General features: G+C 33.9%; 1 protein-coding gene across 5 annotated transcripts in view; it reads right to left on the bottom strand.

The window, feature by feature from the left end:
* The window catches only part of Grik2 (glutamate ionotropic receptor kainate type subunit 2), a 630,456-nt gene that overhangs the window by 21,168 nt on the left and 584,261 nt on the right, over positions 1 to 25,027 (bottom strand). For all 5 annotated transcript variants that reach the window (XM_034524652.2, XM_076917171.1, XM_076917172.1 and 2 more), the window contains exon 15: positions 14,200 to 14,425. In XM_034524652.2, coding sequence (XP_034380543.1) covers positions 14,200 to 14,425 — 226 coding nt within the window. The remainder of the gene's footprint in view (positions 1 to 14,199; positions 14,426 to 25,027) is intronic.

Raw genomic sequence — 25,027 nt, 5'->3', positions numbered from 1 at the left:
AGTCACAAGATTCTCTTAGTCCCAGTTTCATTTGTCAGATTATATAAAACATTTGACCCAAAACTCTACATTTAAATGTAGTTATATAGATAAAAGCTTTGTTGTTGTTGTTGTTAAAAGAAAACAAATACTTCTTGAAGATAAAATTAGTCTCTGTATCTTCATGATGTAAATTTTAATCACTTGTTCTTTTACTAGTCTTTCTCTTGACACCTTCCTTAGTTACTTACATATATTCTATAGACTGAAGGAACTTTGTAGTTTTAAAATTAACTCTTTGCAAGTTAACAAAATATGTTTTTTCTTTAACCTATTCTACATAAGAAGGAATAAAGGGATGAGGAAAAACAAGGTCAGGAGAAAGAAAGTATAGATATATGTTTACTTTATCAAAGTGTTTTGATCTATCAGTTGAGATTTGAACTATAAGATGAGTGCTCAAAAAAGGTATACAGATCATTTCAGTCTCTCACCAAATCACCCTAAGCATATCTGTTCTTATCGGACCTAGGAAGCAAAAAAAGGATTGTGCCTGCTTAGGATTGGATGGGAGACTATGCTAAGTGTTATGACAACGAATGCATGCACACAGAAAAACTTCATATGTAGCATTTGCACAGCCACAGTTATTCATAATGTCTTAAATAATAAATTTTTATGAAGTGATTTCCTGTAAAATTACTATGTCATTAAAGTATCTTCAGATACATATTTTTATATAGTAAAGCTTTTTAGGAAGAGTAAACTGAGATGTGCCACCCAGCAGCTGACTTAGACAGATGCAGACACCCACAGCTTGGGGACTCTTATGGAAGAATAGAAGGAAAGATTACTGCCCTGAAGGGATTAGGAACACGCCAAAGGAAGACCAACAGAGTTGATACCATGGTGTCCCTCAGAGACTGAACCACCAACCAAAGAACACAGAAGGGCTGGACCTCGGCCTCCCACACACATATGTAGCAGATAAGTAGCTTGTTCTTCATGAGGGTTCCAACACCTGGAGAGAGGGCCATCCCAATGCTGCCTATAGATGAGATATGTTCTAGCAGGGCTGCCTTGTCTGGCCTTAGTGGGAGAGAATGTGCTTAGCATCAGAGAGACTTTTGGGCCACGGTGGGTAGGGGGATACACAGGGAGATTCCTAGCTACTCAAAAGAGAAAAGGAGGGGGAAATGGGGGAAAGGATTGTGGGAGGAGGTTACCAAGAGAGGCACAATGAGCAAGATGTAAGTTAATTAATTACGTAATTAATTAATTAAAAGAAAAAGTACAAAACAAAGCAAAACAAAAACTGTTCTAAGTCTTGAGTTAACTTTTGACTTCATTAAGAGAGACAGTTCCTTTCTTCCCTTCTTCCTTCCTTCCTTCCTTTCTTTCTACCTTCCCTCCTTCTCTTCTTCTTTCTTTCCTCTCTTCCTCTTCCTGTTTCTCTACCCCCCATTTATCCATACCTAGTACCTTTGTGTTGTACCTGTTTTTTCTTTTGCTTCTTTTTCTCCCTATCCTTTTTCTTCTCTTTCATTTATCTTTACATCTATCTTTTCTAATTTTCTTTGCTTTTCTTCATGCCTGTTTCTCTTCCCTTAACCTATTCTCTGTACCTTACTTTTACATCACTCATAGCATGGATTCTTTGTTCTAAAGTATAAACCTGACGTACACAATTCATTGGATTACTTTCTCTATTAATGTCCTTTCCTTCTCTGTACAAACACAATTATCATTATTTTCTTTCAGTGTACCTCAATAATATAGTAACAATGAGATAAATGCAACTCCCATAACGTTGATACTGACAAAGATTTACCATTAGGAAAGAATGCCTTTTCATGACACCTTGTAGTAGCTGGTATGTTTTAATGAAAGAAGTCACTTTTTTTATATCTCTCCACATCCTCCTACTAAATATCTGTTTTCTTCGTGAATCCCAGTTTGGCCTCTAAGTCACACCTTCTAGCCTTTATGTTTCTCAAGTTGCTAAGATCACCGGCATGTGTCACCATAGCTTTCCATTTTCCTTTACTTTCAAATTAGAAGTTGATATTATTTGACCTAGTCAGAAATTATCTTTTCAATAAATACTTTATTTAGATACCAAAACAGCATTTTCCAATTTGAATTTTCACTTAAAAATTTTTTGGGGGAAATATACAGTTAAATTTCATTTTAAAGTAATTTATTAATAAAAGAATCTTGATTTCTGTTCCAAAGCAAATGTTACTTGTAAAGTCACATTAAAGATTAACAAAATATAAGGTTATATCTACCCATTAAAGAGCAAAACAGAAAAATTATTTAAAATATGTATTTTTTTTATCTCTTTATGAAGGTGGTCATGTGACATCAGTTTGGTGGATTTTTAATGTTCACTCATTCAAAGATCCTTAAGGCATTACACATGAATTATATTTCTATATTTTCATGAAAGGAGTCAACTTATTTTGTTTAAAGTCTAACAATGGGGATGGGAATGGGAACTAATCCATTCAACTGGGGTAGCAGAATTTTTTTTTATCATGTATTTCTTTTCTTTAAAATGCATCAATATAATTAGATAACCAAAAAGACCATCACTCAGCAATAAAATTTTTCTTTATATCTATTAGTAATTCTAAAAATTCTATTCTATTAACCAAATTTTTATGGCTTTGAAGAGAATAATTACCACTTATTCATATATACAGCCTTTAGTGACAATAATTACTACCTTTATTACATTTCCACTCTGTCGGAATGTGTAGTTCTTTCTGAGATCTCTATGACTCTCTCTATCATACATCCTGCCTTTGTATGTGGAGATGGAGTTCTAGTCATTAGGCCCCATTTTCATCTTTTGGTACACATGTCAATGAATCATCACAGGGTGTATACTTGTACCATTGAAGTCTCCATACCTAGCAATCAAGAAATGCTAGTATTTGGACAACAAGAAATACAAATATCTGTTCCATCATTAACTAAATTAATATATAAAAACACAACAAAATTTGTAGCTGCTTTCCACTGATCACACTTAAAGTCTTTGACATTTGGTTAAGTGTCTAAAGCATATTGGTCCTTTCTTAATTTCATGACACATAATTTATACTCACTTCAGTTTTCTTTATTATGTATTTTTATTTATCTAGGTATCATAATTATATTCTCTGCTATCCATGGTCAAAATTTATATAACATTCAGGTACAACATCCTTTTTCTGGGTTCCAGTGTATATTTTCATGAATTAATGTTAATGTATGAATGTATAATTTTATATATTAATGTTAATTATGGTTATTCAAATACTAAGTATTTATGGGCTCTAAGAGTTTGCATATATGTGTGAGTGAATATGCCATAATATTTTGCATAAATAATTCTAAATACTTGCCTCAAAGAGTTCAATTGCCTCTAATTATTCCTCTTTTCTGAGAGATGTTAGTCTATAAACTGTTTAAAAAATATAACCCTCAAATGTGAATTTCTTTAAGTCTTAGTATATCTGGAAGTACTGGAGGGGGTGCAGTAAGTATACAATTATTTACTTTATTTCTTGTCTAATAAAATATTTATTTTCTGTGTATGCATACATAAATTTTCATGTCCAGACAAGAGAATGCCACAGCATGTATACAGAGATCAAAGGATGGTTTTCAGGATATTATTTTCTCCTTTAGCCAGTGTGTTTACGGAATCCTAGCTCAGGGAGCAAAAGATTCTCTACTGAATCTTCTCCAGTTCTCATTAATTTAACACTATGGTGATAAATGTGTTTATAAATTTCTGTGCTTATTTTAATAACTTAAGTTTTATTCACTCTCTGCCTTGATAATTAAAGCTCTAGTTGCAAAAATAAAATTGTCTAAACCTAGAATCATCAAGTTTTATACTTAAGTGACAGTTTTGCTGGCTATATTCAGTTTTGTGAATGGAGTCCCTAATTCCTATAAGGATGGATGTACTAGTTTAATATAAGCATAACAATTTTTGAGCAGCTTTAAAATTTTCTTTTCATGGTATCCTTTTCATAATGAAGGTTCTAAGTTTAGGACCATATCATCGTCCCTCAGTAGATAGGAATCTTCTGCTCCCTGAGGTTATGGTGATCCTCTTGAAGAAATGTTAATGCAGATGCTGTATTAAATTATTTAAATTTTACTTATATTCTATATTATTTTGTTTCTATTTTAAGCAAGAATGGTGTTTGAAAACACATGATACATTTGTTTTCTTGTTCTGTAGAATTGGTTATAGTTTATTCTGTAAAGTAATTCTGTGAATATTTGATTAATAGCTATCTACTCCAATAGACTATAAATTATGAAATGATAGATATTTTATTGGTTTTTCTAGTATTATTCCTGCCACAAAATAAACATACAATATGTATTAATACATTCAAACTTTAAATAATATTTATTTAGTGTTTTATCTTCAACAAGCTATATGTTTAGGCTTAAAAACCATAAATGCATATATTATAGCATTATCTAATATATTAAGTAATTATATATGATCACCTTAATATATTTCAAAGTTTCTAATATGTACCCTTGACATATTATATGAGCTCATTTCTAACTACATTTAAATAAAAGTTAAGTAGGTGTTAATATACCCATCACTCCTTGCAGTTTGTCTGCCTTTAAATATAATTAAATGTAAGTGATCTTTATAAATGACAAGAAACAGTAATTTTATATTGAAAATTGATTTATCACTTCATTATATTTCCATCACAGAATGCCAAGCCATTTAAGGAAAAGTGAGCATCTTTTGTGCTATCTGTAGTGTAATCATGCCTTTTTTTTTTGATAGATGCAAATCTATGAGCCTCATATTTTGCTTGAAATTTTTAAGTACTTAAGAGCTACATGATAAATATACAATTTCAGAAACAAGTCATACTATGTCCCTCTTCTATCTCAGGCTTTTTCCTTATTATATTAAAGAATTATGCTCTTTTGCATTTACCTAAATATGTTGAAATTTTATATTTAAACAAAAGTGTAGACATAGATTATACAGTTGCTTTATCAACAATGAATAAATATTAGAAGCATGTAAGATATCTTCTGATAGATTTATATGTAAATAAAGTGTGGCACTTTGAGGAAACAGGCAATGCTCATAACTCTAAAAATATTAAAAATAAAGTCTGAGAGTGCATGGAAATAGCCTAGGTATATACTACCACATAAAATGTTAATCAGAAAAGGCCTGGTTATAAGCACATAGAATTCTAGAGAAACTTTGGAGCCAGTATAATTATCACTGATTGCCAAGAAATTCAAGGGGAAGAAGAAATTTATAGATAAAGTTCAGAATATGATCAGTGAAGCTACTCAATGATAATACAGTGATGAAATTAATGGTTAGATAGCCCTTCCAATCCCTAACTGCCCAAGTGGAGCCAATCCTAAAGTAAACTAAAGACTGTTTGATGGTTTGTCAATATAGGTACATCAATTAACAAATACACTACTCATCTGAAATACATAAGGGAAGCTATGCATATTTGGGATAGAGGGCATATAGAAACTCTGTATCTTCCAATCATCAACTTGACGGTTCACCTAAGTGTTTCTTTTTATGTATTATACATTGTTAAATGAAATTTGTATGATTTGTATGATTGGACAATAGAATATGTATAATTTATTTTAAAATTAAATGCTTATATTCCACATCAATCAGTAGAATGTTTCGGGTAGAAATTGTATTTAATTTATCTGAAGCTATTAAGCAATTAAGTCTATATAACTTCTGAAATTATGTAATACAATCAGTCTACTTGAAGAAATATTTGAATAGCATTTATATATTGAATTAACTAACATCACAAAGGATGTTTGTGTAAGTTAAATAAGATGTATCCTAAAAGGCAGTAACTACCTAGTGCACCTGAGATACATAGATGATATTAGAATATGAGTAAGTTTAATTATAATGGCCTTATGTACCATGTAACATGCTAAGAATGTACCTATCACATTAGGATAGTAAGTGCCTTAACATAGTGAGTCCTAACAACCCTAAGATGAGTGCCTGGCATATTTACTGTGGCTACATAATTTGAAATTGAATTTGGATTAATGTTCTTGGGGTAATCAGTATTGAACACTAAATGAATTGAATGATCCACTCTTTGTGTAAAAAATCTATAAAAGTTTTCTCTGTCTCCATGAGAATTCATCCAGTTTCTACAGAGTTTGGGTAAAATTGGTCACCATATTACAATATTAATGAAGGCTGCTCACACTGTTGCTCCCAATTCATCAAATCTGCTCTTGAAGCTTCCTAGGTTCCAGCATGCTGAGACTGTCAGTTTCTGTGGAGCAGGTAAAGCTTACTGAGTTCTCATCTGTTTTCAGTGACATGCAATCTAGACATAAAAAATATACCAGAAACAGAGCATATCTACAGGTGTAATTTGACTTCTTTTCTGCATAGTTTAGTTACTGAAAATTATTAGATTCCAATTTACGCTTGCACAATCACTTTAGTAATATTAAAATTATGCTGCTTTATGCAAAGAAAAATAGAATGCATTTTAATGGAAGAGTTGACCTGCAGAAAAATGAATAATTTGCATCAATTTTTGTGCATTATGTTTAACTAATGAAGACAAATGTATTCATTCATTTTAGTAAAGCTGAAAAACTGAAGGCCGGCAATTTCATGCATCTGTAATGATGAATATTACAGTACTTATTATATGATAAATTGGGAATTCTAGAAATGGATGATGAGTAGAACTGGAAGAAAACATGCTTCTCATACTGATTTTTATTTTTATAGACATTGGCATCTGCCTCAAAAAAACCAATATGCCTCCTTTGGTAACAATCACACATCTCCTACTTACTAAATAATGAAAAATAAAGAAGCAGTAAATCTCACTTAACATTAAAAAGCAAATTAGAACAAATGGATATATATTTTTCATATGTCAGGGTAGAGTATTACCATCATAAAACTTAGTGACATAGTTCATAGTTGCGTGTAAGCTGAGATGGGTACAGATATTATAAGTTAAATCTTGTTTAAGAATGACTGATATAAGTATTTTACATTCATAAATATTTTACATCAATTTGATAAGCACAAAATATATTTAACAGTTCTATGTGCATTAAAAATCCTCAGCTGTGATGTTAAGGCAGAAAAAAAAGCAACAATTATAAGTCTTTGAGAAAGGGTGGGAGCAGCTTCTACCCTGGAGTTTGGTCTGAGCCAGCTGAGAAGCAACTCCAGCCCACTCACAACATTTACTGTGAAAGTAACGTTGCCAATGTGGAGACAATATTCCTTTCATATGTAGATATGTTAAAGTGGCAGTCAACCAGCCTTATGTGAATATTACCTTGGGTAGTGTGCTGGCTCGTTTTATGACAACTTGATACAAGCTGGAATTATCAGAAAGAAGGCAGCCTCAACTGAGAAAATGCCTCCATAAGATGGAGCTGTAGACAAGCCTGTAGTATGTTTTCTTAATTAATGATTGATATAGGATGGCCCAACCCTTGTGGATGGAGCCAGCTTTGAACTGGATACCTGGAGTTCTATAAGGAAGCAGGATGAGCAAGAAATGAGTAACAGACTAAGCAGCAGTCTTCGATATCCTCTGTATCAGCTCCTGTATCTAGGCTCATAGACCAGTTGAGCTCCAGCCCTGACTTCCTGCAATAATGGACTATGATTATACTGGAAGTATAAGCCACATACCCTGTCCTCCCCAACTACTTTTGTTTCATCACAGCAACAGCAACATAAATCAAGACACTTGAGCTGTCATTCCTTTCACTGACACTTTTTTTTTGCTATCCTGCACATCCTTGTGATGTGTGATATTACCAATTGTCAGGTGACATTCAATAGACACCATTATCATTTAGATTTTCCAACAGCTCTTTAACGATGATAATTACAAAACTTACCAAAAGCATATATATAAAATGCTTTTTTTTTTTAAAATGGTTTTTTGTTTGTTTATTGCTGTTGTTATTTTTGTTGTTTGGTTTTTGAGAAAGAATCTCCTGAAATTGCCTGTTTCCATTCTTTCTGCTGGCCCTCAGGGCTTCAGTTCTGTTCCCTGCTCAATACCTGATCATATTGATCATATCCCCCCCTTCCTCTCCCTGTCCCCTCTCCCATTCAGGTCCCACCCTCCCTCTACCCTAGTGGAGGGCGGGCCCCATAGGATTACCAGCAGTCTCAACTGACCTGGATCCCCAGATCTCTCAGACACTGAGCCACCAACCAGGCAGCATACACCAGCTGATATGAGACCCCCAACACATATACAGTAAAGGACTGCTGGGTCTAGACTCAGTCAGAGAAAATACACCTAACCCTCAAGAGACTTGAAGCCCCAAAGTGTGGGGAGGTCTGGTGTGGTAGGGGTTGGGTAGGAACATCCTCTTTAACATGAGGGGTTGGTCAGGGGGGGTGAGGGGTAAGGGGGAGGTATGGGATGGGGAGCTGTCTGGGGTTGGGGAGAAGACCAGGAAGGGGATGATATCTAGACTTTAAAAAAGGATTAAAGAATAAAAAAAAAAAAGAAAGAAATAAAAAAAAAAAACCAATTTTATCATGAAGTCCTGGCATACAAAACTACCTATGTAACCTGGAATTCCTAGAGATTGCTTTGACTCTCCCTTCTAAGTGCTGAGATTGAAGGTATGGACAACATCAAGATGTATATGACTCATCAGTCAGTGAATTGCCACTCTCAGAGAAGTTCACACACTTGGTCCATAGAATGTCTTACTTTGCTCCCAAGTGTCTCTTTCCTTCTCCAAATCCTCACAAATATTTTTATATATCACAGTATGCACATGGCTGTAAATTTTAACTCCAAACAACATCCCAGCACACAGAACGGAAAGTGTAGACATTCCAACCCACATCTATCAGCAATTAGCTATTTGCAATTGATGGCTCTTGAGAGAGGGAAAATCCATTTTCTTCCATGGAGTGACAGAGCACACAAGCTCAAGAATAGGTGGCCAACACCAAATGGACTCTGTGATTTTCTTTTGTGTAGTGGGTGCCTTTTTATTTGTTTTCTGAGAGAGAAAAGATATAAAGATTTGAGGTGGAATGGGTTTGAGGAAAGTAGTATAGTAGGAAGAATATGACTAAAACTTTTTATATATAAATTAAAAATGATTTTCAGATATCCTTTTTAATCCTCAGCTCTACTTCAAATAAACTAATCTTGGAATTCTTCTCTGTCTTGAAGTCATAAATCTTGGTGTGTCCTCAGTCCAGGAAGATGAGGGAAAGTCCTCAACTGCTTCAGGTGAGAGTAGAGCTGGGCTTCCTATGCTTCCCTTGCTATGCCTACTAATATAGTATTGGTAAAAACTATCTATTGATTGTGAAGCTATTTAAATAATTATTAATAATTTACTGTAGATTTAAATACGCTTGCAAAAGGTGAACTACCCAGATCACAGAGACTTCTGACATCATAGACAATATGCAAGACCCATAAACACAGATCTCCAAATGATCATCTCAGGGCCTCACATTGCACATACAGTGGAAGTGGTAAAAAAAACTTTGCAAATGGAAGGAACATGCCACTAGTCCATTGCTGTAAAACATGATAGTAATGAGACCCTCCAGTCCACTTATAATATTTGTACCAAAGCAAACTCAACAAAGCAAAGCACAATATTTCTAACTGATAAAATACTGCATTTCTACCAGCTCAAAAGCCTGGTCCTCAAAGTGTAATATTCCCTCAATCTTCTCAAGAGAGGAACCAAATGGTTCTAGTACAGAGCAAAAAAAAAGTTTCCATTAAGGAGAAATGCTCTCTGGTTTTTAAGCGCATCATCACCTATGGTCTATTAAGAGGCAAGATTATAGCTGCTCACACCTTCTAAATATTCCGTAAGGAAACTGTTGTCATTTGCCTTTCGATGTTCACCTCTCTGAGAGATTTTCTACAAGATTTTCTACATTCTATCTTGAATGAACTAGGAATTTCAGTTAACTTATTATGAGTGAAAATATCTACAACTTCCAACATCTACCACATAGTAAATGTCACATTAAAATAATATTGCTGCTGTCAGGGAAACTGTGAAAGGGATTTAACACCACCACACACTTAATTAAACCAGCTTGTGCTTATTTAGCTTAGCCTTCATATCTGCACTAAGGTATTTGTGTAAACAGAGCTGCCCTAATTAAATAGCTTTTCTCCAAGCCACTCTGCACATTCCCAGCCCACTTTTGGTAGTAATCATCACACTAAGGGTAGTGAATGGAGCAGGAGGCTCCAAATGAAGCATACAGAGGAGCCTGGCAGGCTTGCCTCTTTGTAAAATGCAAAATTGAATTCAGGGGGCAGGCAAAGTCTAATTTCTCAGACCTGTTTTCAATTTCCCATTTTGAAATAGTTATACTATTTTATTTGTTATTTGACTTCCCCATACACAGAAGACTCCATGACAATGTCTAAAAAATCTAAGTAATGAAAAGAGGAGAAAATAACTGAATGGAAGTAAAAATGAAAGCTCCTTTCTCTGATCACAGTAGAACACAATGCTGTCATTTAAGATTAGAGCTGCTAAAAGATATAAGTACAGACTCTTAGGGAATTCCTATTGGAGCTCTAAATTTTCCATAACCTAAGCCTGTATTATATCCCGTTCTGTGGACTTATCTCTAACGCTCTAAAAACAGAAAAACTACCCTTATTTCTTTAAATGACTAAATATATTCTTTAAAATGTTTCTGCTGTTAGCTTATGGGTAAATAAGATTTTAAACTATGTAAATACAATAATAATAGTCTTCAATGTGATTGATCATAAGGAACCAAATAACTGTTCGAGAACTGTGGATCTGATTCTGCCTGAGAGCTTATTTCATTCAAGTATAATTGTGTGTTGTGTTTACTAACAACTGAACAAGTATAAATGATCCATGAAACCATACTTGTAGCTGAGGTATAAAATAGGAAGTCACAAATTCCTACCTGGAATATTTTCTTGCAGAGTGTTTAAAGGACAAGTGTGAGCTGTCTATTTATACATCAACTCTCCCTGAAGAAGTTTGTAGTAGAATCTAAACTGAGACATAATGTGCAGAGTTCCAAAAATATTTTGATGTTCTTCTTGGATTTACAAAAATAAAACTCACTAAAGTTAAGAACTTGGTTGTATACCAACCAAAGAGTACACCTGGAGGAACTCATGGATCCAGCCACATATGTAGCAGAGGATGGTCTTGTGGAGCATCAGTGGGAGGAAAGGCCCTAGGTCCTTTGAAGGCTCAGTTTCCCAATGTAGAGGAATGCCAGTGGAGGGAGGGAGTTAGTGGGTGGGTGGGGGTGCTACCTTCATAGAAGCAGGGGGTGGGGGATGGGACAGAGAGATTCAGAGGGCATGACAGGGAAAGGGGTAACATTTGAAATGTAAATAAAGAAAATATCTAAGGAAAGAAAAGAACTTGGTTGTATCAAATCAAAGAGAATCAAGGTCTGTGATAAAAGAAGTAAAAATATACTTCAATGCAAAGTGATTTCAATATTTATTGATATGTACTTGAAATGAATCTTAAATTTGTTTTATTCAGAAAGAGATAAGTATGTATTAAGTCAATTTAATATAATTCAGAAGTAAGATATTTAAATAAATATATCATTATTATACAATGAAATGAATAATAATGAGATAAAATCTTTTTATATGTAATATTTGTGATGCCTAGGTATCTTGCTCATCTTTTATTTGCACTAAAATTCCAGAAGAATATATAAAACTTGGAAGTATTTTGTAAAATTATTTTTTAATTTTTAAAGGTATCGAAACAAAGAAAGTACATAATTCTAAACATAACCAAAATATTTTTATTCTGAGATAGAGAATACAAACTAACTTCTATAAACTTTCAGACACATAATTTTGTATGCATTAATAAAGATATTTTTGATAACTAAACGTTTTCTAGACTTCTAGGGGTTGGTCAGACCAACTAAGAGTTCAACTGCTTAAAAAAAAGGAAAGACTGTAAACCTTGTAGGTTTGTTTTGTTCTCTTATTTTGTTCATAATATGTATTTTTATGTCAACCTGATGCAATCACCCTCATGGAAACAAAAATCTCAATAGAGAATAAAACCTCACCATACTGATCTATGACTGATATAGGGATGGCCAGCTCAAAGTCAGACGGTGGTCCTATGTGCTGTAAGAAAGCAGGCTGTTTAAGCCACAAAGAGCGATTTAGTAATTGTCACGCCTACATTTCCCCGTGTCTTATGTATCAGCTTCTATCTCCAGGTTTTTCTCCTAAATTCCCTTAGAGATGGAGTTGTAAGTAGAAATAAACTCTTTCCTCCTCAAGTTACTTTTGGTCATGGTCTTTATCACAGCAATAGAAAAGTCACTAAGACAAAAGATCAGCAAAAAACTTAAGAAATAAAAGTACCATACAATGTAAGCTCCCAGGGACTAAACCACCAACCAAAGAGTACACATGGAGGGACCCATGGATCCAGCTGCATATGTAACAGTGGATTGCCTTATTTGGTATTAATGGGAGGAGAGACCCTTGGGCCTGTGGTGGCTCAATGACCCAAAATAGGGGAATGCTAGGGTGCTGAAGCAGAAGTTTTTGGGTGTACCCTCATAGAAACAAGGGGGAGAAAATGGCGGTTATGGAGGAGAAACTGGGAAGAAAAAAATCTAAACAAACAGACAAAAAAAGAAAGAACAATGTAGACAGTATTTGCTCTTAACTTTAAATGTGACATGATATAGTTTTATATATTTATCAAATTTTATATTGCTTTAGGTTTTCTTTAGTAAAATAGTTTCCTTGACTTTCAGAATCTCTAAAGGTCAATTTCAGTTTAGACCTTGAGCCTATTTTGTCCCTTTTTAGTACCAGCAGGTGATACTTTATCTCTCTTTCCTTTCTGTACCTATTTCCTTTTCTGCACTCATTTCCTTTCTTCTATTTTCCAAATATAATTCCAGCCCCTTTCTGCCTTTCTAACAGCACTGTAATTATGTTTAAATACACATCATAAGCCAAGTTAATTTTTCCATTTTAATAACTTGAATTTAATTATATCTGCAGGGTATTTTTTTTCTGTTTAACATACTTATTAAAGGCTCTAAGGATTAAGACAGGAGAATTTTTAAGGAATCATTTTTTTGTTGATTACATGTACACATAGACTATGATATTTTATTTAATGCAATAATTTATTTGTGTTTATTAAATTTGGGTGTATATATTATCAAATTTTTGTTAATTTTTCCTAAAAAAGACTTTTATAATTATCATTTTCTTCCTCCTTTTGAGGTGTTACCTTACAGACATTTCTAGGATTGACTCATGTAATCCTCCAAGAAGAGTCAGGAATGATTAGAACTGCAATATGGCAAAATCATGCCATCTTAAATAATTTTTGTCCAACTTTAATATTATCACTAAAAATAATGTTAACACATATAAGAAGAGAAATGTTAAAACAGTTAAACCTGGGTGTCAAATATTCTAGGTATGTCACTGTTAATTATTCTACTACTAATAACTTCATTTGAGTAAAACAATATCAGGAAGAAAAACCTGTGGCTTTCTTTTCTAGATAACTGTAAGTTTCAAACTTGAAAAAAAATCCCCCAAATTAGCAATATTTAATTTATTCATAAAACAAAAAGGTTTGAAAGCTAAGCAAGGTGAAGTTTGAGTTACATCTGTATTTGCAATACCCCTCATTTGCTCATTTGGGAAACTGAGGCAGAAGTATAAGCTGTAAGTATAGAATCAGCATGTTTCTCATAAAAGTTAAGGTAAGTCTGAGGTGCAGAATGAGACTATGTCTCAAAAGAGTAACAATGATAGTATTAATTGAATATTTCAGTGTTATATATGTTTAAGCCTAAGTACAATAAAAATATCTGCTAGATATCTGATATAACATAATTTTTTTGACTTGTTCATTTGGAAGCAAATGTCCAATTTGTTAAAATTTTCATACAATATATTTTCATCATATTCTTTTTCCTCCCCCAGTTCCTTGTCTTATCTCCAAACTTTTAACCTGATCTTATAAATTAAAAAGAGTTGCTAAAATGCAGTAAGTAAAGAATTTTCTGGGAACTATATATAGTCCCTGCTTTCCACTCTTCTCATAACAATTGATATTAATGAGTAAATACAGAGTGGCTGCCAAGTAACCTACCCATGGGAGTGCCAACGCCATAGCCTTTGGAGTCTATAAGGCCGCCAATCTGCGTGAGGTTACAGTTCCGCTGGGTAACAAACTCGATGGTTGTTGACTCCATTAAGAAAGCATAATCCGAGGTGAGGACTCGTTGGATCCCTTCCTCATTGCTTTTGACAAGCACAGACTGTCTCCTGCTGCTCATAAACGCCCACATTTTATCATACGTTGAGATTTTTGATTTCTGGAGGAAAGTAAGATAAGTTTAAAAGATAATAAAATCATGTCTTAGGCTCTACAGAATCCTACATTTAGACACAGTAGACTACACTGAGTTTTCTCATGCTATTCTAAAATTGTCACATACACACACACACAAAAGAATCAAGAATCACAAAAAAAAATGTTCTTAGTAATTCATCACATTTATGGATATGCTACAATTTAACATATACATTGAACATGTCTTATGGTTTAAAAATTCAAACTAATAAACTGTAGAAAATGATAGATATTAGAAAAACAAATGAGCTTTATAAGGAGTCTTCTATTGTATTGTACATAAGTCTCCTGTGGATATCATTTTCTTTTAGCATTACTTAACATCAAATTTAGAAATGACAGCTACTGGACTCAGATTGACATGGTCAGGCAACAACCAATTTTCATTGTAATTTACCAATTTGCCAAGTCTATCACAAACATCAGATAAATTCCCAAGTATATAAATCTATCGTTGAAGAGACCAGGGTATTTTATTGTAGATAAGAAAGTACAAATAAAAATAGCAGTATTTCCACTGAGACATGACACAGTCACCAGAGATGTTCTTTGAGTCTACACAAAAAGAAATAAAAATCTGTCACTCCAGATTTTTGACTAACTAGAAACCCATCGACCACTCAAATTGAATAGACTTTTGAGCAACAGCAAATTCTCAATACAGGTTTACTAGAACTCTATTTAAAAGGAAAGAAGTGAGTTTTGTTTAGAGGTTCTGGAAGAGCATATAAGCTACCAAGCTTCTCACTTGCTTGTTCAATGCACCTGCAAAACCTCACTTTATGTATCCCCTTCCTACATAGGAGTGCCAAGAGAATGATGTCCGTGTGGACACAAGGAATTGAAACTTTATACTTTTATATTCAAGAAGAAATATAAATTCATGGCATTAAAAGTAAGAAAAAGAGTATTTAAGATTATGCTGAAATTTTATGAAGTCATGAATCCAATGGTCAGACCACATTGTTGCTCAAATAAAGATCATGAGGAGAGCAAGAACACAGGAGTTTTCTTTCTACCTTCATGACTTTGTTTCTAATTTTTTCTCCACCTAAACCTGAATAAAATAAAAATTAGAGTTCATATGTAGGTGGAAGGAAGTTTGTATAAAATAAAACTGACATCAGTTTGGATTTACTGAATATGACAGAAAACACAGAAACAAAATCTTACAATTGAACTGTACTGAGTTTTCAGAGTTATAAGTGTATATTTAATGTCTGAAAACTTATTAAGTAATTTCTTTAAAGAATAAAGAGGAACTGGAGAGATGCCTTAATATTTTAGAAAATTCGCTTTTACAGAGGACCTGGGTTTGATTTCCAATACTTGGGGTGGCTCACAATCCCCTTTAGCTCTATTTCCAAGGTGTTTGAAGTTGTCTTCTGACCTCTGTGTATGCTTCTCACACACATGGTGCACATAAATACATGAAAAATAAGAAACCACTTAAACACATAAAAATTAAATAAATAAGTATAAACTTTAAAAAAAAATAAGTTGGAGGCTGAAATGATGTCTCAGTGGGTAAGAACATTGGCTACTGTCCTAGAGGACCTAATGTTTTATCTCTAGCATGAACAGGGCAACTCAAAATTGTTTTCAACTGTAATTGCAGAGGGAGACAATGTCTTTTTCTGACATCTGGCAGCAGTGTGTTCATGTGGTGCACATACATGTGTACAGGCAAAACACTCATACAGAAACAATAAAATGTTGATAGTTTTTAAAAAGTAAAGATTATTCCTGATTGTAACACATACATGCTCCATGAGGCCAAAGCCAATCAATAAAATTAGAACATATACAAAATGATAATTTGATCAATATTAGGAATAAATTTGATTGCATTTTCCTTTGTTTCAGTTATAGGAATATTAGCAACCTATTTTAATATTGATTTTGTTTTAATTTCCTAAAATATTTACACTTTGGTGAATTAGCTTTAAATAAACTTAAAGATTAGTATTTTGTCTGAAAGCAAAGGGAGAATATTTTACTAACACTCAAAGAGAAGAACTATATTTTTCTCCTTTAAAATATTAAAATACCTATTAAGTTGAACATTAATTATGTCACATAAACCATTTAAATCTAAAGAAAGAAAAGTATATTTTGTAATATTACATAGATGTGTCTATACTTACATTTTATAATATCTTACATAGTAAATACATCCAGCTATATTTAGTTGAATTGAAAACCAGTCAATCTTGAGAAATACTATTATTCTGTGTATTCACATACTTTAATGCCATAAGTAGTGCTTATGTTTAAAATGGAGATCTTTACTATTAATCCTTTATTGACAAAGTAATTATTTTATGTAATACTCCTTCATTTAAAATATTTGAAATACTTTCTTATACCAGTTTTTTTCTTCCCTGAGCACTTTCTAAATGTTTTAATTAATGTTAATAAGTTCTGTTTGCCATCTAATATCTTTCATTGTTGACCACTTGTTTTTACCATGTGTTGTATAAACTTTTGTGTAGCTGTTCATCATTCTTCCTGTTTAAGGAAAACATTCACACTTCTTTTGTTCTTTAAAAATATTTTTAATTAATTTAGTTTTATGTGCATGGATGTTTTACTGGCATGCATAATGTGCACATGTGAGCAGTGTCTGTGTCTGTGGTGCCAGATGAGAACATCACATACTCTAGGATAGGAGTGACATATTGGTAGTTCTATATCAATCTGTGGGTGCTCAGAATCAAATCCATGTCCTTCAGAAGAGCCAATGCTCTTAATCAATGAACCACATCTTCAGCTCCACACTTTTTTTTTTTTTTTTTTTTTTTTTTTTTATTCTTGAAGGGCCCTAGGGGCTTTCGCCAGCCTTACACACACTCGCCTTTGATCAAGGCTAGGCAAGTTCCATTCTCTACCCACAGGAACATTCTTGAGTAAGATACTCTCTAAATAAACTGACTGATAGTCACCTGACCCTCTGCAAAGTCCCAGGTAGAGTTCACATGCATGCATGCTTGCGAGCCAATAAATTTAAAGATCAATATGCTCAGCCAATGAGTTTGAACCTTGCTGATGTAATCCTTAAAAGTATAAAAACTGTAATAGCCATTCAGGGTCGCCTTCTTGTCACTCGCCTCGAGGTACCGATTGAGGGTTGACCTCTATATGCCAGGAAAATAAATCTCTTGCTTTTGCATCAATGAGCATCTCCATGTCTAACTTGAGGGCTTCTCAAAGTACTGTAGAGTGAAAAATTATAAGACAATTTTCTGAAATATATGTAGACTTTTTCTTTGCTCTTAGACCTGAGCAGAAAAAGTGCAGGTTCCAGAACACAGAACTGGATGTAAGATTTCAGGCCTTTACTGCCACTGCCCCGATACTTTCAGGGAAGTGCAACATTCCTCAAGCCTCAGGGTAGGGAAGTACCAAAGCAAGAAGACACATTCCTGACCACAGAATAAGATACAAGTCATCTAGGTGGGGCTATGGCAAGTGAAAAATAGTTAACCTGAAATAGTTGGTAATGACAGGGTAGGGCACAGTGACATGGTAAAACAACATTTTTGAGAAGAATGAGTGTTCTGAGTAATTTCCATGGCTATTAACCATTCAGGGTGGGTTTCTCTGAAATGTTTCACTATTTTTATGTTATGTATCCTTGACAACCCCTCATCCCCCTTCTCACTCCCCTGGTTTGTGGTTTACTCCTTTAAAAACCCTCCTCAGACAGACTGGCTTTGTCAAACTCTACTCCTGCGTGAGTGTGCAGTTTGGCCGCTGGCTGCCAGCTCTCTTCCCTAATAAACCTCTGCTGATTGCATCCAGGTATGGTGTCTTGGAATTTGTGGGTGGTCGTGACTTCCCGAGACTTGAGTAAGGGTCTCCCGAGTTTGGGGGTCTTCAGTACCGCCAACCAGAGGTCAGGGTCTTACATTCTTACAAAAGCAAAATGTAAAAAATGTGTGAAGTCATATTAATCATTTCCATTCTTATAGTAAATGTAAGACCCTAATTTTAAGAGGTATGAATGTCTTCTACTCGCTACTATGCACGGATTAGGGTAGGTCAATCATTTAATGATTCTTTGGGATCTCATTACCTGTTTTGCCATTTAATATTAACGAAAGACATAGTTCCTACTCCTGGTTCAGGGCCAGCAGACATGGGCCTCCATGAGTGTCGATGGCTGTCAGAGGCATAAGGCTTGTTTGTATAATAATGTGTATATTTTACACTCCTCCTTTAAAGAATGTCCTCTCCCCCTGCCCCCCACCCCCAATCGTAAATGACTCTACGAGTCCAGGAGGCAAAGGTGTGGCTAATATTTTAGCAAAATGGTAAATACTGGCACAGCTCTTAAGGCTGTGGAAAAGAACTCATAAAAACATAAGTTTGAAAATATACTGACATTCATCCTAAAGCCAAGGAAAAAGCCAGGTTCAGAACTAAGTGTTTTAGTTAGGAGAGATGACAGAGGTGCTGGTTAGTCAACAAAAGGATGGACTGGGTATTAGGACTATCTTGTACCTCACTGGTACAAATAGGCATAATTATGCTCTAATTGTATTTTGAGAGAAAAGTTTCCTTTTAACAGGAAGGGTGATGTGTAGGAGGAGCTAAGGTGGGAGGAGTACTGAGAGGAAGAAAAGGAGTAAGAAGAGGAGAAGAAGAAGGAGAGGAGAAGCTAGGTGATGAAAAGAGAGATAGAGGGGGGAGACAGGGAAGCAGATGTTCATGTATCTCCACCAGTCAAAGATAGTTGATATATCTAGGTTGGGTAGTGGGTTACACCTCTGATTGAACAATACCAAACTTATAAAGCCTGTGATTAACATTTCTTAAAAAAATGTATAAATGCAAAAAGGAAAAGGGGGCATGGGATAGGGGTTTTCTAAGGGGGGGGATGGGGAAACGGGATGGTATCTGAAGTGTAAATGAAAGATCTAATAAAATAAAAAATAAAAAAAAAGAAAAAAAAGAAAATATACAATTCTCAGCTATGCAAAACATAAGGATAAAATACGAATTATATGATATGCTCCAAGAATCTAAAAGATCAAAGGCAGCTGCATTAATGAGCCAGCATGTCAGAAAGATACAAAGGAAGGCAGATTTCTGAATATAAGGTCAACCTGGGACACACCAAGGGCCCAGTTGTGGTAGAAATGGTAATTTTAGAACACTGTCCCACCCAGCTAGTTTAGCTTAACATCTGTACTTAAGAGAAGCAGGCAGATCTCTGAGTTCTTTTGCAATGTTAAAAGAAAAACATATGCTTGCTGTTTACAATGAATTGAGTGCTGGGGTTACTGGATGCTTATTCTTAGGATAATGAAATGGAAACCTGAAGTAAAAGACTGGATTGAAATGTAAAAGACTAGTTCTAAGACCTGATGGGGATGAGCTTTCCAGATAATTTTTTTGAATAGCAAGAGAGAACCACTTAAAAAACTGTCTCAAGCAGAGTAATAGAGAGATCTCAAGAGACAAGGATCTACAGAAAAAGTAGATCAGAGAGAGAGAGAGAGAGAAAAAAGAGGAACAAAGAGAAAACAGGCTACAAAGGTGTCTCCAGTAGAACATAAGTTGACAACTATGACCCATGTTTTGCTTTATTTTGTGACTCTCAGATGCTTATTTCTCAGAATTCCTCTCCATCTAAAGTGGTGAGAGAGAGAGAGAGAGAGAGAGAGAGAGAGAGAGAGAGAGAAAGAGAGAGAGAGAGATGGTTAAAAGCCATCACTACCCTGGTGGACTCACATATGTGTCTGTGTTTTTATCTGTTTGTGTCTATGTGTTTCTATGTTTTGTATCTGTGTATGTATGTGTTTGAAATCATTCAGCTATTCTAGGACATTATAGACCTATAGAAGACACTAGGAACAGACCATTTTAAAATTTCAGTGGTAGCTATTCTTTGACTTGTGGTCATTTACAAATTGCATTTTCTACCATATTTGTATGATCTACATTAATATTCCCAAGAAATTTCATATGAATCAAGCCAAATTTGTGAAATTATAACTTACTAAGTTCATCACATTGTACTGCTTTCTATATAAAAGTGTAAAGAATGATTAATTCTGAATATCTTTTGAGGATTCTATTATTTTAATGATGGAGGTGGTATTATTTGTTTAGAAACAAAAGTCTTACATGAGTTGTAGTGAAGTCTGACATTTAAAAGATATTTACAGACTATTGGAAAGTATATACAAACTTTTATGCTGAATATAAAACTGCTTCTTTTGCAATTAATATGAGCACTCTTGAATAACTGGTTATTTTAAGTAACTTATATAGGAATTCAGAAGGGATATACTTGTTCTGGATGTAATTATCACTCCTTCCATCTTAATAAATATGTAGCTGCTTAATCTCTCCCAGTTTCAGTTTATATTGTCAAATATACTTGCCAGACTCACAACCTTATTATGAAGATAAAATAGGATACCATCAACATAGGCACATTATGGAATAGTAGAGATTTCCTTTAGTTTTATAATGTTTTAACAATAAAGCAAGTAATATCAAGTATTGTGTGAACATTGTCTACTACTTTGAATAAGAAAAACATGGAACTGGAAAGTGGAAGATTGTAAGTGAATTTACACACGACACACTCCTAATATTGGGAAATTTTATATTTTCCTCTCAAACTAGAATATACTCTAATTCTACTTTAGTCAACTAAACACTGATTACCAATGATTATTGCATTCTACCCACAAAAGACTTAAGCCTATTCTCAGGAAGGGAAATGAGAATGCACTATAGAAACAATACTGAAGCCAGAAGGAGCATACTGAGAAGGCCACCAAAGATGAAAACCATCTGCCTTTATTATCTATCTCACTTCTTGGAAATCCTGCAGAAAGAACATATATATCCTCATTTGTTTTTTGGATTTTAGCTGCTCTTATTGTGGGAGATGAAATTGCAGATAACATTTCATTTGTATATCTCTCAGTGCTAAAAATTTTGAACACTTTAAAAGAGTTTCTTAGCTGTTTGTAGTTCATCTTTTGATAAATTTCCGTTTAGTCTAATGTCTGTTCTTGTTTATTTTAATGTTTAATTTTTGAGTTTCCTATATATTAGATATTAACTCTCTGTAATGTGTATATTTGCTAAAGTTCCCCGTCAACAACCAGTGATTAGAAAAGTCATTCTGCCAGATGACATTTCAATTTTCCTGTACCAAAACTTTTTATTTTATGAACACGTACTTATTATGTGTTAACCATAATGTCTGTGATACTAGGGTACTGACTTTTGAGAAAGTCCTTTCTTCTGGCAACGAATTCAATCACATTTTCCTACCTTTTCTTCTGTCATAAGCAGGATACCAGGAATTATGTTGAGGTCCACCATGCATGTGGAGTTGCATATTATTAAAGATGTGAGCTGTGAAGTTCCAATCTTCTGTGGGTAGTTATCCAGTTAAAGAGCATCATTTGTTGAAGAAACTGTTTTTTATCCATTTGGGTATTGTTGGTCTGTTTATCTGAATGAGGTGGATCAAGGTGTGTGTGTTTTTATGTTGCTTCATAATTCTATTCTATTGATCAATGGATCTGATTTTATGTCAGTACCATGATACTCTCATTATTTGAGATATGAGATGGTAATAACTTTAACAGTGTTTTTAATTTTCAGAATTTTTTATTATTAATTTGAGTCTTTTATGTTTCTATATAAAATTTAAGGTTATTTCAATTTCTGCAAAGCAGAACATTTCCAGATTGAGGATGATAATTATAATATGTAAATAAATGCATATATCACAAGTAGTTAGCATGGAAGAACAAAGTAACCATTTTGTTAATGATAAGGGCAGTAAAAAGACAAATAGGCAAGAAGATGGTTGGAGAAGGACAATAAAATGAAATAGTCATTTAGAGCACTCACTAAAATTGTGGAAGATTGATCATTCATAGTAAAGGTAGATGTAGTATAACCGTTAAAGACTATAGTATCAGTGACAGTAGGGAAGAGTTTTGCCCAGTGAGCTGGGTTGATGATGGAAAGATATCTATAAAGATATAATCACATAAGCAAAACTTGAGGAAATGAGATGGAATAAATATGGTTTCTGATTTAAACACAACCTTAACTAAGAGAAAAAACACTAAAAAGAGGTCAAATTTGGGGGCAAAACTATTCAAAGTGATGAATTCAAATGTTCTTTGGCATACACCGGATTTGTTGTATCAATTTAGATATATGAATCATATATATATATATATATATATATATATATATATATATATATATGAATCTAAAGTTTAATGCATGAACTCAGCCTAAAAATGTTACTTTACTTATATCTGGTAAACATCACAAAGTTGTAGATTCATGAGAAATTTTTTAAAAGAATAAAAGAGTCCTATGGTCAAGGTTTCTAGAATTCTAAATTTCAGTGGCTTGCACAGTTAGTAAATGCTTTTCAAATGATATATAAAAAATGGACAAAGATGGGAAGTTTATTTGAAAACTTATTTCAGAGGTTAAATCGAGAGCATATTCTGTGAGGTAGTGAATGTCTGTGCTGATTTCACCAGAAACTTAAAACTACCAAATAACTTCTTTGAGTTGACACTAGAGGGGTTCTTGAATAAGTGAGGGTAGTGAAACACTTAGAAGTCACCTTGAAGTGTATTAGGAAGGATTTGGGAAGAATATAATGGTGCCAGTGGGTGGGGAAAAAACATTAAAAGGCTGATCATGAAGAAGAGATCAAGGCTAGTAGAAGAAAGGTAGTTTGATTTAAGTAAGATTATCGAAGATTGAAGAGATTTAACCATGTTTAAATGCCAATGAAGGGGGATTTCAAAACAAAGAGAAGAGTTTAATAAGTCAAAGGATGAACAAGTATTAACACAAGAGCCTTTGCTTAACCGCACTTTCTCTATATTCACTTTTATGGCAATCACTTTCCTACATTCTGCTTTTCAGAGCTTATTCTTTCAATTACACATTTAAGTGATATCTTACATCATTTGCCTTTCTGTTCCTGCCATATACCACTCAGCATAGCAACAAAAATTAGTTATATTATATACTTGAACTATATAAGTAGGTCTGAATTGTTCTTATCAAAAAAGAAGTGGAAAATGGTCTATAGGCTAAATAACTTGATTATGGTAATAATTTTAATGTACACACACACACATACACACATATATATATGAAATCATCTTACATCATAAAAATATATTCTATTTTGTCTGTTATATTTCAACAAATCTAGAATAAATAATACAATTTTCAGAGCTTAATGAATAACATTGATTGCAAGTTGAATGAGCAAAATCTTTTTTTTTCCGAGACAGGGTTTCTCTGTGTATCTCTGGTTGTCCTGGAACTCACTCTGTAGACCAGGCTGGTCTCAAACTCAGAAATCCTCCTGCCTCTGCCTCCCAAGTGCGGGGATTAAAAGCCTGTGCCACCACTGCCGTCTGAAGGAACAAAAACTTAAAACTCAGAATATTTATATAAAACAGGGATAAAACTATTATTAAAATTTAACACCTGATATATTTAGAGGAAATGAGATGACTTGTAAAGATTTTTTTTTAAGTACAGTAGAAAGTGCTTAAAAATTTTAAAATAAGAAGAATTTAAAGTCTTGAAGAAGTCAACAAATGAAATTGTGACATCTTATTTACATTATAAATAAAATGTAAGGTCTGTGAGTAAGGATTAAAAATGAAACCAGCAAACAACTGTTTGTATGCACCACAGCAATGCCATGTGTACACTAACCTTGATAAAAGACACATCAGTTTGCAGCAGAGACTGAACATTTTAGAAGGAAACACACAAGAATATTGAAAAAAAAAAAACCATCAATTTGGTTAATTTCTTATGACTGTTGTTTGTTTAATCCAATGAAGCATCTTATGCAAGAAACTTGAAAAGGCTACATGAGAGAAAGACAGGGAGGAAGTAGGATGAAAGGGAAACAGAGACTTTGTGTTTGAGCCAAGCTAATACTACTTTAAGAACTCTGAATACAGTAAAGTGAAAACACAAGTATGAGTAAGTATATAATGCCAAGAAAAATTCTGGAGTAAAGTCTCAGACTAGCCTGGTCATCCAAAACACTGTATTATTTAAGAAGAAAGATAAGGGGACTCCCAGTGGCTCACACCTTTTATCCCAGCATGTGGAAGCAGAGGCAGGTCAGGGAGGTCTTCATTATGCATTCCAGGACAACCAGGGCTACATATGAAGACATATACATAATTTTAAAAAAAGGGAAGCAGTAATATGAATATACCATAACATAATTGTCTGCAGTGAGACAATTGAGGATACAACAAATACAGCATAGAAAAACTACAGTCAAACATGGCCACGTAAAAGACTGAGTTAGTTCAGAAGAAAGTGAGGTGTGATGTGCTGCTCCTTTCCTTCACAATGAGAAAATAAGGCTACTGGTTAAGGAAACAGTGACTACCGAAGGCAGATAGAAATACGTGACATGATTTTTATAGCAGGACTTTAATTCCTTAAGTAGATGGTAACTTGGCCAAAATGAAAATCATTTCTAAGTATTATCCTTATAGTACATGATTCA

This window comes from Arvicanthis niloticus, chromosome 20, assembly GCF_011762505.2.
Source record: "Arvicanthis niloticus isolate mArvNil1 chromosome 20, mArvNil1.pat.X, whole genome shotgun sequence".
NCBI classification, from domain to species: Eukaryota; Metazoa; Chordata; class Mammalia; order Rodentia; family Muridae; genus Arvicanthis; species Arvicanthis niloticus.
Note: the sequence above shows the minus strand (reverse complement) of the source record. Positions and strands in the feature narration are given on the sequence as shown.